The sequence below is a fragment of the Perissodus microlepis genome, chromosome 23, assembly GCF_051167445.1.
Source record: "Perissodus microlepis isolate ML-2025 ecotype Zambia chromosome 23, ASM5116744v1, whole genome shotgun sequence".
Lineage (NCBI taxonomy): Eukaryota > Metazoa > Chordata > Actinopteri > Cichliformes > Cichlidae > Perissodus > Perissodus microlepis.
In genome coordinates, this window is record NC_140482.1 from 31,813,142 (window position 1) to 31,829,556 (window position 16,415).

Here is a 16,415-nt window from a genome sequence, read left to right on the forward strand (position 1 = left end):
AAGTCAAGTGGCTTTAATGTCATTTCAACCATGTGCAGTGGTACAGTAGACCATGGTTTAGCCGAGTACATATTTGAGTAATAGGTTATTATTGCTGATCAAAAAGACTGGACTGCTCCGGTTGAGTAATTTTTTCAGACAAAGTTTGGATATGTGCAGAGCAGGGATATGGATATACTGGACAAATGCTGTTAAAAATTGAGCTGCCAGGCCGGAGGAAGGCCTGCAGAGAGTTGATGTGACAGGACGATGGTAGGTAAAGGATGACATGGATGCAGATGATGTGCTGTGGTGACCCCTGAAGGGAGCAGCCAAAAGAAGAATTGAAAGAAGAAGGAGAAGTTATTACTGCTGATGATGCCTTTATTGACACTATATACAGCAATACACTGAGACAGCAGGTTCCCAATCATACACATCAGTGTCATGTGAATTTAGTAACATTCAGAATCAATGAATTGAGACTAATTTATTATGTGATGAACTTTTAACAATGTGTTGTGTTTTAGGACCTCCTCATAATTAAGTAAACTTTTAAACCACCCTGGTAACTCTGGCTTATCTGCCTCTGAGCTGTGGAGGAGTAGGAGTGTTCATGGCACTGGAAGGCGGGTGTTGCTAATCCTCGTTCACCTACTGGCTTACTGCTATTAAGTTTGAGTGTCCCTTTCCCTGTTTTCACACCCGTGCCTGTCAATCAAGCAAAGAAGCAGGTGCAGAGCGTGTACACAACTGCAGCAGCACAGCTCTACTATCCCTCACCTCTGTGGTTAAGCACAACTGAAAATCAGGTAAGCATATTTTTCTGTCCAGAGGTTCGTATCAAACTAAACCCTGAGCTCCATATTTGTCTTTATAAAGAGCTGCGTGTGCCTATTTTAAGCTGTGTTAGTGTCACATGTTAGTGTGTGGCTTGGAAGAGGGTGCAAAAGGCAGTACAGGGGAAAGTGGAATATGATCACAGATATAAGATATCGAGGATTATACAAACCCCACGTGTGATCATTCTGTGTATTCTGTGTACTGCTATTTTACTAAATCTCAACCACACAGTCCTACCGAATCTTTCCTCATCTTGCAGTGTTATTTTTCAGCCTTAAGAAGCTGGAGCAGGCCTGTCTGAAGGCTTCACGAGTAAGACACATGTTTCACTAAACAGCCACCAGACTGATGAAACTGAGCATGGACTAAATGCGTCTGACTCGTGTCTGTCTGCAGTGTCTTATGAGCGGATTCTGTGCATTGAAAATCTGAGCGATGTTCCAAATCCGTGGAAAGGATTCACTGTGAACCGCTGTTTAGTGGCGGCGCTGGTTGTGCTACTGGTGAGCTCAGGAGTTAACGAAGTGCATGGTGAGTGCCAGTGCACTGTCTCTTTACCCACAACAGACATGTTTTGAGCTTGTTTCTGACAGACTGCTGTGATTTGTAACAGCCGACAGCTTCTGTGTAACACGCTCTCAGTCTTTCGTGTGATTGTGTTTTCTAGATGCTCTGGACTATTTTGTTGAAGAGACAGGTGCGTGGTCTTTCTTTGGAAGTCTGCAGAGTGCTTCAATAACACAGGTATGGTTTCTCGTGATTCTGTCAGTTAGCCTGCAACTGTTCTTGTTTAAAGACTGAGGGTGATTTTATGTGTAATTTACAGATACAGTAAAGTTTTCCTCCTTTCGATGTGGAGGAGCAGCTGCTCCTCCACATCGAAAGGAGCCAGTTGAGGTAGTTCGGGCATCTGACAAGGATGCCCCCTGAGCGCCTCCTCGGTGAGATTTCCGGGCAGGTCCCACAGGAAGGAGGCCCCGGGGCAGACCCAGGACACGCTGGAGAGATTATATCTCTCGCCTGGCCTGGGAACGCCTTGGTGTTCCCCTGGATAAGCTGGAGGAGGTGGCTGGGGAGAGGGAGTTCTGGGATTCTCTGCTTGGGCTGCTGCCCCCGCGACCCAGCCCCAGTTAAGCGGAGGAAAGTGGATGGATGGATCGACAGTAAAGTTTTTTACTCGGTTTTCTGGATCAGCCACAGCTGAATACAGAGTCGTGCTCATTTCCAGCTCGGTATTTTAGTACTTGGACTTTTAATCATATATCTTAAACATTATCCTTTAATGGGGCAACCCTTCAGTTCATCCGCTGTGTGAAATGAGCCATTTTAGCTTTTCTGCCTTTAAAGCCGTAATCCATCTTCTTCTCTTGGTGTTCAAGCATCTCAGTGACAAGCTATCAGTCTGAGAGGGCCATATTAGTGATATCTGCTTCTCCTGGCATCATAAAGTAACAACAGTAGGATAAACAGGGCAAAATGGAGAATAATGGGCCTGCTGTAAGTTCACAGAGATTTTAAGAAAGTCTTTGTCAGATTTGGAAATAAGGGAACCGTAAAGTGTCCGTTTGTATGGCTGAGAATTAACAAATACCCGGTCAACACACAGCTGATGAACCACTGGATGGCTCCATACTCCCCTTACATGTAATCTTACCGGTTTAAACAATTTTATTCCTCTTTTTTAAAGACTGAATGAGCAAACCTACCCTCTCATGGCTGAAAAAATAAAGTTTTGCAAGACTGACAACAGCAGTATCTGTTCAACCCAAAGCATAAAGCATGAAACACTGTGTAAGGTGCACGTGTTGGTGTACTGAGCAGAGCTGCCTGGTGATCCTGTAGACTACAGCAGTGAACAGCATTTGGAGCTTCTGTGTGTTAAAAGAACAACATTAGAAGTGTATCTTATTTTACATACATCGAGATTGCTATGTTCTACAATCAAGGTCACATGTTTCTGATTCTTCCACACATTTTTAAGCGTTAAAGACATCAGAGTGCATCCCGTGTCTAGATGACATCATCTGTGCACCCATCTGGACTATTTCGGTGTGATTTTCCCATTTTTGGAGATGTATGCCTTAATGAGACTGTTGTGAGCAGTTTCATGCTGAAAGTATTTTCCTTTGAGAGAATTACAAATACCAACCAAAAGAGGTTTGCAGCTAGCTGCAGTTCAGCTGAAGGGGGGGCGCCACGATTACATCCTGTCACCAGAGTTATTATAGTTTTTTGTATTCTCTAATAAGTTTTTATTGTATTTTGACTTTTTGTTTTTACTGCTCGAAAATGTTTAGTTTAGTTTTTATTCGGTGCAGTGTTAGTTTTTATCTTTTATTGTATGTCAGAGGTAAGATTTAGAAAAAGCAGAACATCTATTTCAATCAAACTATAAGTTTTTGTCTGGTAGAGATCCAAAGTCTCAAACACGTTTATCAAAACCTCATCAATTTACAGGTTAAACAAGATTAACAGATGCTAAAACTCCAATATTTCCTCTATATTTTAATTTTAGTTATGTTACGAGCCAGTTCAAAAGCTGCAACATAAATATGGAGACCAACACCAGATTTTATTTTTTATTTTAAATTATATGATAAGTTAGCTAAAATAGCTGGTACCACTAAGACAAAGGCTGTATCCCAATTCAGGGTCTGCAGCCTTAAAGTACGCAGCCTTAACGGTCCACAAGGGCCGCGTACTCAAAGACCGCTAAGGCCGGAAGTGCGAGGCTTGTAAAATGGGACGGTCTAGCCTCTGTCGCGCTGCCCAGGTTGCCTAGCAACCATGATACTAACAGCTGGAAACGTTTCATACAGCATTGTTTGACAGAAATGAAGGAGAAAATCTTTTGTTTATTTGTTTGTTTGTTTCTACGTGAGCTTTGATCATTCTCTGTAAGATTAAGGTCAGCTATTGAACGGCGTATATTTTAAAGTAAAGGCTTTAAAACCAAGTTAGTACAAACGTCACTAATGTCACATAACCTTGTCGACATGTGGCCAACAGTAATGTTTTAATGTTCTTCCTTATTAAACATTTGCACATAAATAAGTGACATAATATTCAGTACTTACTTAAATTACTCTTCGGGCGCCCCTCATCCGCCGTTTTTTTTCGGCAAAATTATCCACACCCAGCGCCGCGCTATGCATGCTGGGATATGTTGGGCCACGAAGTCTACACCGCCACATCCTTAAAATTCAGGGAAATGAAGGACGCATTTGAGGGCCGCATTTCGAGCAGCCTTTGAATTGGGACAACCTTCGTCGCGTCGCTGTGACATAATCGGCCTTAAAATGCAGCCCATAAGGCTGCAGACCCTGAATTGGGATACAGCCATAGGTTAGTGCACCTCCATGAAAACTTGCCTCAAGTATGTCTTTATCCACACCTGATTAGGTGTGGTCAATTAGCAACAGCTGAACACTCTTGCACTGCCACTGCAAAGAGATTAGAGGCTGCAGGGGGGGCGTAACAAGTTAGTTTTAGTTAACAGTAATAACCTTGCCTATCACAGGTTAGTGTATACTTCTTTGGGTGATGGATGCCGAACGCTATTTTTGAGACTAACAGAGTCATTATTGTATTTTTGGTACTGCAAGATGTGTGCTTAATAATTTTCATAAATGTTCCAAAGACAGCAGAAACGTCTACAGCCGGTTTCTCCAAATCTAGGAAATGCACACTAAACTGCTCAAGCTGGACAAACAGCTCTACAGCTCAGAGGACCAAAAATAAACTGGACTTTGGATCATCTCTTTAAATATCACGTGCTCAAATATTATTATAAATGAGAATTTTTATTATGCAACAGTATAGGATTTCCACAGTATTTAGGGCTGGTTGATATGGAATCACACGTGTCTTGTCTCCCATTGTCTGCCTCCAGATTTCCATATGGGACAGCTTCACCCGTTGGTGGGGATCTGAAGAAGTCGGAGCGATTAGAAGAAGGAAGAAGCCAGTTGCTAATAAAGCAATCCTGAAACCCAAAATCAAAGCATAAAACATATACTGTAGCTTATGTAGCTGTATGGCTACGAATACAGAACTTTAAATACACTTTGCATTTAATTATCACAAGTTTGAGAAGGCTATATTTCATCCTTTTAACAGTTTAACTTTAACACTCAGAAACATTATTCCAATTAAAAATATTTTCAAAATGACAAAATCTGATTCATTTTAGCATCACTAATTATCAAATATCTTAACATGAATAGCATTCACATTAACTTTGTGATCTTAAGACTTGTGATCTTTAATAAAGCATAAAAGTAGTTATATTTAATTAAAAGTACATGTGGTGTATTGTAATTGATATTTCATAACTGAAACATGCACATAACTAATCAGTTGTGTGAAAGTTATAAATGCTGGGGTAAAGTAGCTGTAGAGAACGGCTCTAGCGGCATCCACACTCTCTTGCAACCGAATCTGGCTTGATTGAGATGAAGGTCCCATCTGCGTTCCAGTCCACCACCTCCAGGGCTTCGTAGGCCACGGGCACGCAGCAGGGCGAACGCTCATCCGCGTTGCCGCTCTCGATGTGGGAGTTGAGCAGGATGGCGTGGTTGTTGCCGTTGGTCAGAGGGAACGCGCAGGAGCCGTGGCAATTGTTAATGTTTGCGCTGCTTGGGCCGACAAGAAGCTTCGTCAGGGACACGGTGAGAGCCCTCAGCCCACAGACGCTGCCCCTCACTGACGAACTGGGGTGTGCTCTGGTGGTCCGCAGTTTTCTTTGCACGTCGTACGTTTGGGCCACCGTCTGCAGAGCCTTCAGCAGAAGAAACGCACGGAACTGACTCCCTCCTGGCGAATGCAGAAAGAAAACACATGCAGCACTTAAAAAGGGGATATACGTGACCTTTAGAGCGGTGATGACAAAATTCACGCAAAGCAAAAAGTAAAAGTGGAAACGAGTTCCAGTTTGTAGAGTCTGTGGAGCTGATAAACTGATGAACACAGCAGAGCAAAATGACAAAATAACACAATCTAATCAAATTAAATTTAATATAGTTGCTCATCTATATATGTCAAAGGTCACTGGTTAATATAGATCCAGATTTTACCACCGACAAACCAGCAAATGATATAATAATAGAAACGAACGTCAGCCAAGCTCACACACACTCACATGATTAGTTTTCTTAAAGACATCTGCTGATATCTAAATATTTCATGTCCAGGTTTTTAGTTCTTTTGATGAATGAGATCTAATTTTTTTTTTTTTTTTTTTAATCTGCCGTCTTCAGAACTTTTAAAATTTGAATAATAGGAATCTGTTTGTGCACAAGACTTAAAATAATCTGAACTCATAGGTCACTGGGGCCGCTGTAGAACTGAACAGACAGTCTGCAGCATGATTACTGTTTTCGGCCCATAAACCTTTGACTGTAAGGCCTGTTATAAATGGGGTTTAGAGAATCCGTGGCCACTCCCTCCACCCAACATCTCCTAAAGCTGGAAGCTGAAAGCTGCAGAGGGATACTTAAATGCACCCGACTGTGCAGCAGGGTGTTGTTTCATTAAAAAAAAGATGCTTCCTATGTAACTATAACTGTTCTTGCACATGTCACCTGTGGCATGTTCTTTCTTCTGTAACGCACTCAGTTCTTTGAGCCTCCCCAGGCTCTCCTTGGCTCCCAGTGAAACCTCTTCCTCTCTGATTATATCTGTCATTTGCACCAAAGTCTGGTCCAGTCTCTGTCTGAGCTCCTCTAACAGTGCAGCAGACAGGGCCAGCTCTCCGTGGCACACCGGCAACACAGAGCTCCAGCTCGTGAAGCCAAAGACTGTGGGAGCTGTGGAGTTGATCATTACTGCCAGCAGGGTCTCGCTGGAGGATAAGCCAAGCGAGAGGGGAGGCAGAGACTGTAAGGAGTCCAGAGGAAGTGGAGGGGATGCGAAGTGTTCCTGAGGCAGAACAGCACCCAGGAAGCGTTTCATCTCACAAAGGAAGGAGGTTTGCAGAGATGCCGGGGGCGAGCCCGAAGCACATCTGGGAAAGCAAACAAAAAAACAAAGCTGAGCGCGTCTCTGACGACAGTGAATGTCAGCAGAAAGAAAGCCGGGCCGACCTCGTATCAGTTCCCGTTCCCCCGGAGAAAAACAGAAGTGGACTCATGCTGATGTTACTTCCTGATTTTTCACCAATCAAGATGCTTTTTAGGTTTTGCTCTACAATGAGAGGAAATGTAAGGAGGGTACACAATGAACCAGAGATGGGGAAATAAAATGAAGAAGATGATATCTCACTCATATGAGGGGGTTTTGTCTCAGCAGTAATCTGCCACCTGTCATTAACGCTCCCCTCTGATGATTTTCCTGTCAGCAGTACATACTGCGTGTCTCCTGAAATGCACACAGCCTGGAAAACAAAGCAACACAAAAACCCAGAGTTAGAGATCTGCAAACCTTTCATTACATTTTATCACCTAAGGCAGGGATGGCAAACTCGTTGTACATTGAGGGCCACTTGATGCAGCTCGATGTGATCTTAAGTGAAACTCCTCTTTCAGTGAGTGTGAGAAGTTTAACTGCACATTTCATCACTGAGACATCTTAATATGAAAAAAACAAGTGCAATTTGTACACCAAGCCTCAGTTTTTGTGCATGACAGAGAAAAGTTTCTGTAGTAAATGAAGGAAATAAATGTGCAAAATTACAGAAAAACATCCAGTAGCTCAAAGCCGTCTAGTGCGAAGTCTTTGCTGGGCCCATTCTGGCTCCCGGGCCTTATATTTGACAGCAGCCTTGAAGCAGCGTTTGCACCTGAGCTCTCTTTACCTGCGTGTTTGGCTGCAGAGACCGACTAGTGAAAGCAACTTCCAGGTCTCCTCGTGCCAGTGGACTTTCAAAGGCCAAGAGCAGCACGGGGTTCGTCATGAGCGAAGGAGACCGTGGGAGGTCAAAGGTCAGCGTGATTGTTCCTTGCTCCTCTTCCTCTGATACATGTACTAAAAGAACAAAACCAAACAATTTACAAAGTGAAGAAAGAAAAATAGCAAGAATGCGGTTTCGGCTTTTACCTGCAGCTGGGTACAGAACCTCCAAGCTGCTCTTCCTGTTAGCGAGGTCTAACGAGACCGAGGCTGACGAGTGGGCAGACTGCGAGCAGAATCCAAACAGAACCAAACTGTTGTTTTTCAGTTCGCCGCTGTCCCCCACACCCTCACGCAACGCTGCAAAGATGTCCTCCACGAAGCATGGTGCAGCATGAGGCGCTGCTGCTGATGATGGTGATGATGGGGTCTTCGCTGATGGGAGTGAGTACTCTGAAACGGACAAATTAGTTCACGCACTAAAGAACCAGTCTGAAGCAATAACCACATGCACGCATTTTTCCATTCAAAGTTAACGAGTTATTAATTAATCAGCTGAGCGGCGTCTGACCGGTTACTGTGGGGTCCTGGGCCGGTTGCAGGGTCCAGCAGGGCGTCAGCGCCTCGCTGTAAAGAACGAGCAGACCCAACATGTTTGCAGTGTCTGCGCGTGCATCTGTGTGGTCAGATCTCTCACAGGATGGGAGTTACATCCTCGGACCTCCCATTCTCACCACCTGGGGTCCCCTTTCTGCCAAAATAGCAGCACTGTGTGTCCTTGATGACTGAGATTGTCAGTATTTGAGATATTTTAACCTGACTGTAGAGAACATTCTAAAATCAGACAGCAAACGGGACATGGATGTAAACAGAAGATGACTTTGGACACACTGAACATCCTTATCTAGCAGACACAAACAGGTTTGAGAAAGAAAGTTTCTCACAAACCTTTCACAGAACACGCCAGGCTGAAAGATGAAGAGTGTTGTTTAATGTTTCGTGGCTGCAGAGCTAATATGCGCGCTGTTTAACTTAAACAAAGAGGACAGTAGAACTGGAGGTTTGCTTCCATCACGTCGACAACAAAGCTCAAAACGACTTTAAAGAAACACTTTGCAGTTTTGGTATATCTGCTTACTTGTTGCTTTGGACTGATGGCTCTTCCTCTTAGAGAGACTGCTGGCAGAAAGCCTTGAAGGGAAACTTCAGCCACATCCACTGTTTTTCATCTTTCTGTTTCTCTAAGCGGGGGATGTCCAACATCAGTCCAGAATTACCCACCAATGACTCCAAGCCAGCTCACTTGAAGGATGGCATAAATTTTGGACGTTTAACTGTATTTTCTTAAATTTTATGGCTTTTCCTGCTCTGCCACAGCTGCTCATGCTACACCAAAGTGATTAACAATTAGATGACAAAAAAGTTTCTGTTTTCTTTTCGCCATCTGCTCCAGAAATTCGTTTTTTTTCTGTAATATTACACATTTATTTATTTATGATGGAACATTTCTTTGATTTCAAGATTCAAGATTCAACGTGTTTATTGCTATGTGTCCAAAGAAAAAAGGTATTTGTCTTTGTCTTTGCTGTCCACCCACAGATGCCGATTAATATATACAATAGAAATAGAACAGATAAATACAAATAGTACAAATAAATAAATGAAGACAGAAAAGGAGACAATATAGTTAAGTGTGAAACAGAGATGTATGCAAAAGAGCTACAGCTTAATATGCAGGATGACCTGATGTGCTAAAAATTATTCATGTTCAAAAATAGGTCAGCTTGTTCAAGAGTCTGATCGCAGTGGGGAAGAAGGAGTTGTTGAGTCTGGATGTTCTGGATTTCACACTTCTAAACCTCTGTCCCGACAGCAGAAGCGTGAACAGTCCGTGTTGTGGGGTGTGGGGGGTCTTTGAGGATGGAGGCAGCTCTCCTTTGGACTCGGCGATGGTAGATGCTCTGCAGAGAGGGCAGCGGAGTCCTGATTATCTTCCCTGCAGTTGTTATCACTCTCTGCAGGTGTTTGCGGTCCATGTTAGTAGTGCTCCCGTACCATGCAGTGATGCAGCTGGTCAGTGTGCTCTCCACAATGCAGCTGTAGAACCTGCTGAGGATCTTGGCCGACATACCAAATTTCCTCAGCCTCCTCAGGAAATACAGCCGCTGCTGAGCCTTCTTGACCAGCTGTGTGGTGTTCAGTGTCCAGGTGAGGTCCTCAGAGATGTAGACGCCCAGGTATCTAAAACTGCTCACCCTCTCCACTTCAAGGCCCCGGATAAACAGCGGCTGGTGAGGCCTCGTCTTCTTCCTCGTGTCCACTATCATCTCCTTTGTCTTTTCAGTGTTGAGGGTGAGGTTGTTGTCCTCACACCATGACACCAGACTGGCCACCTCTCTTGTAAGCCACTTCGTCCCCTCCAGTGATGCGACTGATCACTGCAGTGTCGTCCACGAATTTCAAAATGATGTTATCTTTGTTGGAGGTGACACAGTCGTGGGCGTACAGGGTGTAGAGGATGGGACTGAGGACATTTGACATTATATATGGAAAAACTGAGACACAGAGTTGAAGTTGCACTTTCTTATATTGAGATTCACATGTAGTTAAGCTTCTTTACTCTGACAGAGCGGGGCGTTTCACTGGTCAGGGACACTTAAGACCAAAGTGGGCTGAATGTGGCCCACAATCCACAATCAGTTGGACATCCCTGCCTCAGGCTAACCATCTCCTGCCCCGGCTCCGTGTGTAAATGTATGATCACTAGTGACACTACTAAACACTGTTAAAAGGTTTTTATTCTACTCTAAATAAAAATCTGATCTGTTTCTATAAGACATATGAGCATAATAAAGAGTAGCGGACCAAGAACAGATCCCTGAGGAACTCCGACTGAATTTTGATTTGATCAACTAGAACATGAAACCTTCAGTACTTCACCTTATTTTCAGAGTCCATATTTAAAAAAAAAAACTGAAGAAATTAACTATTACAGCTCATAAAAACATTACAGCAGCACCCAGGGTCATTTTAACATTTCTAAAATTGCAACAAAAATAACTATTGCAAACCGGGAAATAATCTGGTTTATAAGGACTGCAGTCTTTTAACACTTTTTATATTAATGTTTTCTAAGTACAAAATATAATGTCATTTGTTTTATTTTGCTTAGTTTTCATTCAGTTAATATCTTTTTCTAATTTTTAGAGAAGCTTTGTGGAAAAGAAACCGTTCGGGAGCAAAATATTTCACAGTTCCAATCTGTTTTAGTTTGTTTCATAACTGAAATGTCATTCATTTATTTTCATCTATGTCAGATGAGAAACAAATCAGATTGTTCATCAACTGTGTGGTCTGCCTGCATTTTGGGTGAACTTACCATTAAAGGTCATGGGAAGAGAATGGGTTATCTTAATGAACCCACACCGGAGATCTGGAAGCATTCGCGCTGGAAGACGAGCAGGAAACATGTTGTCAGAGGGAGACCTGAGCGGCTTCGAGGAGCTGTTACTCCCCTCAGCATTTTCACAGCTGCAGGCTTGTTGTGCAGACAGTCAAGGTCTCGGAGCCATTTGTGGACATTTTCCCCCGGTGATAAAGCCAAGGTTCACCATACCTTATAAATCATCAGTGAGGAATGGCAGGAAATGTTCATTGTATCAAGGCGGTGTTTGAAGCACACCAGCTTGGATGTTTTCAGTCACACTTGTGGGAAACAAGAATTGCATTTTGATGAAAAAGTAATCAATATCTACACTCCTGTTTCTCCCCATCATGTATTCACCTCTCCACAGTAGTACACTTAAGTTTTCCAGGTTGGAAAAAGGACAAAAACACAGAAGACATACATTTCTGAGGAATCTCATTTGTCTATGTTGTAAGGTTGTATCCTCATTACCCTGAAGCCACAGGCGGTAACCGGGGAACGCCACAGGCCTGGCTTCAGGTGGAAAGCTTCAGTGCACAGGCCTTTTGGGAGGCTTTTTCTGAGGCATCACAGGCATTCGACACAGAATAAGGTAACACGTCTGTGAACTGAAGCAGCAGAAGCCGTTTGTTTTTACAGACCTCACCGGACCATTAATCCTCAAGTGACCAAGTTAGTGACTGAAGCGGCTCTCTTATGCAGGACTATCGCGGGCCACATGCAGGCCACTTTGAACTTACGTGAACCGGACCGGTGAAGCTTCTCTATCCGTCTCTGTGAAGAGATTTACCTACAAATTTGATCTCAGAGACGTGTGGAAACAGGAAGTGCAGTTTCAACCACATATCTGTTTTTCTACACGATAAAGAAATGCTGCTGTAATGAACTGAAGAAATCTGTCAGCACAACAGATACTGTGGACCAGCTGTAAAAAAAAAAAAAAGGAAACTGCAATAGTAGATAGAAAAAAGAAAAGAATTTTCTTTAAGGGTTTATATATTTGTTGGTTACTTTGTCTTTTCATTAGGAAAAACTACCAAACTTGTGAAAGTTCATATTTTGCCGTCGAGCCAGGCCAACTCGGCATTACAAGGTAAATGCTGCCTACATGTGAAGTCTACTAACTTAGGATTTAGGTAGCGGGGCTCCAAACATGGTTCAGGTATGAAGATGTCAGCATGACACCCTCTTCCGTCACAGCAAACCAAATGGACTCGGACAAAGTTCACTCCAAACGCAAACTCAATATTATAAGAAACAATTTATTAATAATCATAAATTGCAGGGGAGAAAAAAAAAAAACATTAATTCCATTTTTTCATCATAACATCTTAGGATAAAAGCACCAACATCAAACAGTAACAATGTTGCCATGAAAAACCGAGGGCCTTTTGGAAAGTAGGTTTGCCATTATTGCACCTCAAACCTGCCCTGGCTTCACCAATCAGAGAGCACTATACACATCCTGTAGGTCACGCGTGTCCTTGAAGGTTACCCCCAATTCAATGAGGGATTCAAACAAGACACTGAACCTCCTCCTTAGAGACGCAAATCTAGACAGAGGGATTTGTGAGATGAGGAAGATGCTGAAAGTTGTAGCCATTTCACAGCTTCTCGAGATCAGATCGCTCATAAAGCTCGGACTGATTGTCGGGGGTTGGGGTGTACGTGCCGGCAGGACTGTGTCTGAGGAGATCTGATGAGGGCAGCTGATACATTTTACCTTGAAATACACTGACTGAATGGTGGCCGTGGTCCTGAGTTGGGTTGTAGAGGGACTTTGTCATGCCACCTGAAGGTAAATTAACATAAGATGCAGCAGATTACGAAACTTGTTCTTTCAAGCAGTGTGGGGAGTTCCTGAGTTAAGACCTTTGGCAGGATTTCGAGTAAACAGCCTTGACTGCAAAGCTCTCAAAGATTATCTACGAATAATGTACCAGGATGCAGTATCATGCAGAACTGCACAGCTTTAAAGCCAAATCACACCCCAGAAATACATTTAAAAACTATGAAACTGCTTAAAATCTGTATGTAATGAATGGAATCCCTGCCACCTTCCTCAAAGTGCTCTGACAGGCACGTACACCCCCCCTCCGCCCGCCGGTGTCCCTCCAGATTAAAGATTGAAAGGTTAGACTGGGCTGTGAGAAAAGCCACCAGGTGAGCTTGTGTGTAAGATTCTTAAACCATAAAACCCTGCAGCACAACAGGAGGAGTAGTATTCATCAATAGCTGCAATTTCCTTGTTTTAAGTGAAGGAGAGCACCGTGCTGTCTGACTAGTAGTATTAAAAACTGACAGAAATCTGAAGACACAATCAAAAGCATAACATGTAACTGCAATCGTATCAAACACCAAGAATAAGAAAATCAAAACGCCATCAACAATAATTACAAAACACCTCTCAGTGCTGGTAATAAATGGACTAGTCTAATTCTAAAATGACTTTTTCTCTTCACTTGCACACAAGTGCACGGGACACGGTTTTATTTTTCTATAAAGCTTTGATTATTACACTAATATTCCCTTAGATATGCGCTGGCAAGTGAAAAATTAAAAAAACAAACACAAAAACACATACAAACTGAGCTTTAGTGTAATCCCACTATCAGAGGAAAAAAGGAAGCCTGTCTGATATCACTCTCTCACACACACACACACACTAAGACAAGTGTTTCACATCAGCTCACGCGGCGAGGTACGGCCTCGTCAGTAAGACGTCTACAGGCGGTGTGTGTAAAGAGGCTGACGCGCAGTTCTGTATGCACCAGTGAAGATTTCGATTGTAAGGTCTGAACTGCCCTTGCTTGGAAACAGAAGCACCATTTTTCCTGCAGAATCTGGGTTGGTAAAAAAAAAATTCAACACCAAAAACAAACCAAAAAACAAAAACAACAACAACAAATCAAAGAAGTGAAAATACCTGAAAAAAGTGATAACAGTTCTAGTACTGGAATCTGGTGGCGTTCGAGCCGCCGCACCTTTGTGTAATAAACACACAGCCTCTGAGTTTGTGGCTGCGGGGTGTGTGTGTGTGTGTGTGTGTTTTCAGGTGCTGATGTGCAGCCATGTTAAGGTCCTCTGGTGGCAATGCTTTGCTCTGCTTCAAGCCTCCTGTTACAGGGTGAATTTAAGGGTCACAATGCCAGCACCAAATCACCCCTTTCACATATATATATGTATATATATTTATATACTTATATATATTTATATAGACTGTATATAGTTACTTATTTTATATACCTTTCTGTTTATGACAGAGATGTACAATTAAAGAAAACTTATGTACAAAAACAGTGTGTCTTGTTCACCAACAGCGGGCCGATGTATGTTTAAAACATTAACAGGGGCCCCCGTGGCCGTCGCTCGGACCCCGAGCCGGCTGCACGAGAGCACTTTCATCCAAAGGTGGCGTCTACAGTTGTACACGATGCATTCAAAGAACGAGACAATAGCATATTAAATATGAGAAAGGAAATGCCAAAAAACGGCTTTACAAATGTCCCTGTGTACAGCACCAAGTACTCGACTTGTTTTTGATGTTTTCATTACAGAATAAATAAGATCAGGCATAGTCCAAACTTAGCACCATTGTTTTCAGACTGTGAGTCAAGTACACACACACACTAATGCATTCTACAATGTCAACACAATTCAGGATTTAAAAAAAAAAAAAAAAAAAAAAAAAAAGGCAAATGGAAAGACCGACAGCATAAATATAATCATCTAAATTATCCACAACTATACAGTCAGAGAATGAATCACATTCACAGTACAAACATCGTTTACAAAAACAAATTACACCGTTTTTTTTTTTAAAAGCAAACAAAGAGGTGTGAAATAAGTCCAGTAGTTTGTTGTGGTTATGGTCAACTATGTTTTCCCAGTGTGTGAGGATTTGCATGCATGACTGTGTGTGTGTGTGTGTGTGTGTGTGTGTGTGTGTGTGTGTGTGTGTGTGTGTGTGTGTATTTAAACTAAACGCAGTAAAATTTCACATATCAGTCCACTTTCATTTAAACCTGCCTTTCCTAACAGCACGGATAAATATGAATGCATGGATCTCTACTGTTAAGCTTAGCTTACAAAGAGGAATATTTCTGTTGCCGTTTGTGTGACTTCACAACCCGACGGGAAAGAAACAGTTAATAAATACACGCAAACTCACTGAACTCTGTTGTTCTTGGACACATGGATTCAGCTGTTTGCTGAACCTTAACAGAGCAGCCACAGTGATGAGTGGCTGAAGAGCACCATTTCATTTTTTTTTTTTTTTAAACAAATGTTAATGTACTCGGCGCTGCGTTGCATTACTGGCACCCAAAGGCATGTTATTAATTTACCTTATCCTCAAAATAAGGCCAAAATCAACATCCGCAGATGTTTTCCTCATTCCTCTCATCCTTCGAGAGATTTGTCTGATTATTGCTAACATTAAATATCTGACATTAGCAGAAAAACAGAAACAACTTAACTTTAAGGAAATAGCTACAAAATATTTAGTATTTTTTGAGACAGAAGGAGTCAGAGCAAGCCAAACAGACACAATCGAATTTATTATTTGGCTTTGAATTAAGCACCAACAACTCATTGCAGTTTGTCACGAATTTAAATATGAAAACACAGTAAATACAGTAAATCATGAACATGGCAGGGGTGCCAACTAACACAAGCAAGAGCTTGTACATCTTCTGCTACGTGAGCTTAATATCCAGTGCGAAGTTAGACCAAAATACGAAGTTCCTCATTTTGTTACGCAACCAAATATAGTGCAGCAAATACAGAATTTCACCGAGGGAGGAAATAACGCATGCACGCAAAAGCAAAGGTGCTTGACGTCTGAGCAGAGTTCAATGAACCGGCTCTGTGTGTGTGTCTGAGTGTGTGTGTGCGTGACTTGTGAAGTGAAACTTTGGGGGGGAAGTAGACCCTGGTTTATCCTGTTGTTAAATGATAATTCTTTTTTTTTTCTGATTTTGCTGAATCCCGGTTGCTATAATTGGCACCAGAACAAAGAAACTACATATGAACAGATTAGATAGCACCTTAAAGTCAAACACGATATTTAAGTTCACTCAGAGCTGGACAACACTACTCCACACACAAACATGCCCAGTACCTATGAATTCTGCTCAGGGTGACCATAGTGGTGGTTAGTGTGTGTGTGTGTGTGAGAGACAAAGATCCCAGTACAGAAGCCGGTCTTGGAGGCGATTGGGTAGTGCAGAGTTTGAAGCACCAGTGAATGAGGAGAGTGCCTTGGTCCACACCTGGACATTTGCATAGTTTATTTAATGTTGAGGTAGTTTCCATCAATTACCTGAAACATTCAAAG

At 42.4% G+C, this 16,415-nt stretch overlaps 3 protein-coding genes across 7 annotated transcripts in view; 1 reads left to right on the plus strand and 2 right to left on the minus strand.

The window, feature by feature from the left end:
- The first annotated feature begins 499 nt into the window (after positions 1-499).
- LOC146361799 (uncharacterized) lies at positions 500-4,991 on the plus strand. Of its 2 annotated transcripts, none has more exons than XM_084920601.1 (5): positions 500-791; positions 1,082-1,134; positions 1,219-1,353; positions 1,490-1,566; positions 4,715-4,991. In XM_084920601.1, coding segments are annotated over exons 2-5 (330 nt in total). In that variant the 5' UTR covers positions 500-791; positions 1,082-1,133; the 3' UTR covers positions 4,832-4,991. The 2 variants fall into 2 exon arrangements, with proteins under 2 accessions (XP_084776727.1, XP_084776728.1); XM_084920602.1 differs by having other exon boundaries at positions 1,095-1,134.
- A 97-nt stretch (positions 4,992-5,088) lies between these two features.
- On the minus strand, positions 5,089-9,181 carry amh (anti-Mullerian hormone). Its single transcript, XM_084920600.1, has 7 exons — positions 8,222-9,181; positions 7,858-8,103; positions 7,616-7,785; positions 7,084-7,195; positions 6,906-7,005; positions 6,405-6,826; positions 5,089-5,637 (listed from the first exon to the last, which is right to left on the minus strand). The coding sequence occupies exons 1-7, from the start codon at positions 8,301-8,303 to the stop codon at positions 5,231-5,233; spliced, it is 1,539 nt and encodes a 512-aa protein (XP_084776726.1). The 5' UTR covers positions 8,304-9,181; the 3' UTR covers positions 5,089-5,230.
- Positions 9,182-12,319: 3,138 nt separating this feature from the next.
- dot1l (DOT1-like histone H3K79 methyltransferase) overlaps positions 12,320-16,415 on the minus strand; it is a 31,336-nt gene continuing 27,240 nt past the window's right edge. For all 4 annotated transcript variants that reach the window (XM_084920597.1, XM_084920596.1, XM_084920598.1 and 1 more), the window contains one exon: positions 12,320-16,400. Coding sequence is in view for 1 of the 4 variants with exons in the window: in XM_084920598.1 (XP_084776724.1) it covers positions 16,393-16,400 (8 nt within the window). In the remaining 3 variants the exon portion in view is untranslated. The remainder of the gene's footprint in view (positions 16,401-16,415) is intronic.

What these genes read in the sequence shown, in the direction of transcription:
- amh (XM_084920600.1), bottom strand. Translation starts at nt 8,303, where the DNA reads ATGTTGGGTCTGCTCGTTCTTTACAGCGAGGCGCTGACGCCCTGCTGG. An exon ending in CTCTGCAGCCAAACACGCAG is followed by an intron (nt 7,196 to 7,615) that starts GTAAAGAGAGCT and finishes TTTGTTTTCCAG; the next exon opens with GCTGTGTGCATTTCAGGAGA. An exon ending in GAAGAAAGAACATGCCACAG is followed by an intron (nt 5,638 to 6,404) that starts GTGACATGTGCA and finishes TGCATTCGCCAG; the next exon opens with GAGGGAGTCAGTTCCGTGCG.
- LOC146361799 (XM_084920601.1), top strand. An exon ending in AGGAGTTAACGAAGTGCATG is followed by an intron (nt 1,354 to 1,489) that starts GTGAGTGCCAGT and finishes TGTGTTTTCTAG; the next exon opens with ATGCTCTGGACTATTTTGTT. An exon ending in AGAGTGCTTCAATAACACAG is followed by an intron (nt 1,567 to 4,714) that starts GTATGGTTTCTC and finishes GTCTGCCTCCAG; the next exon opens with ATTTCCATATGGGACAGCTT.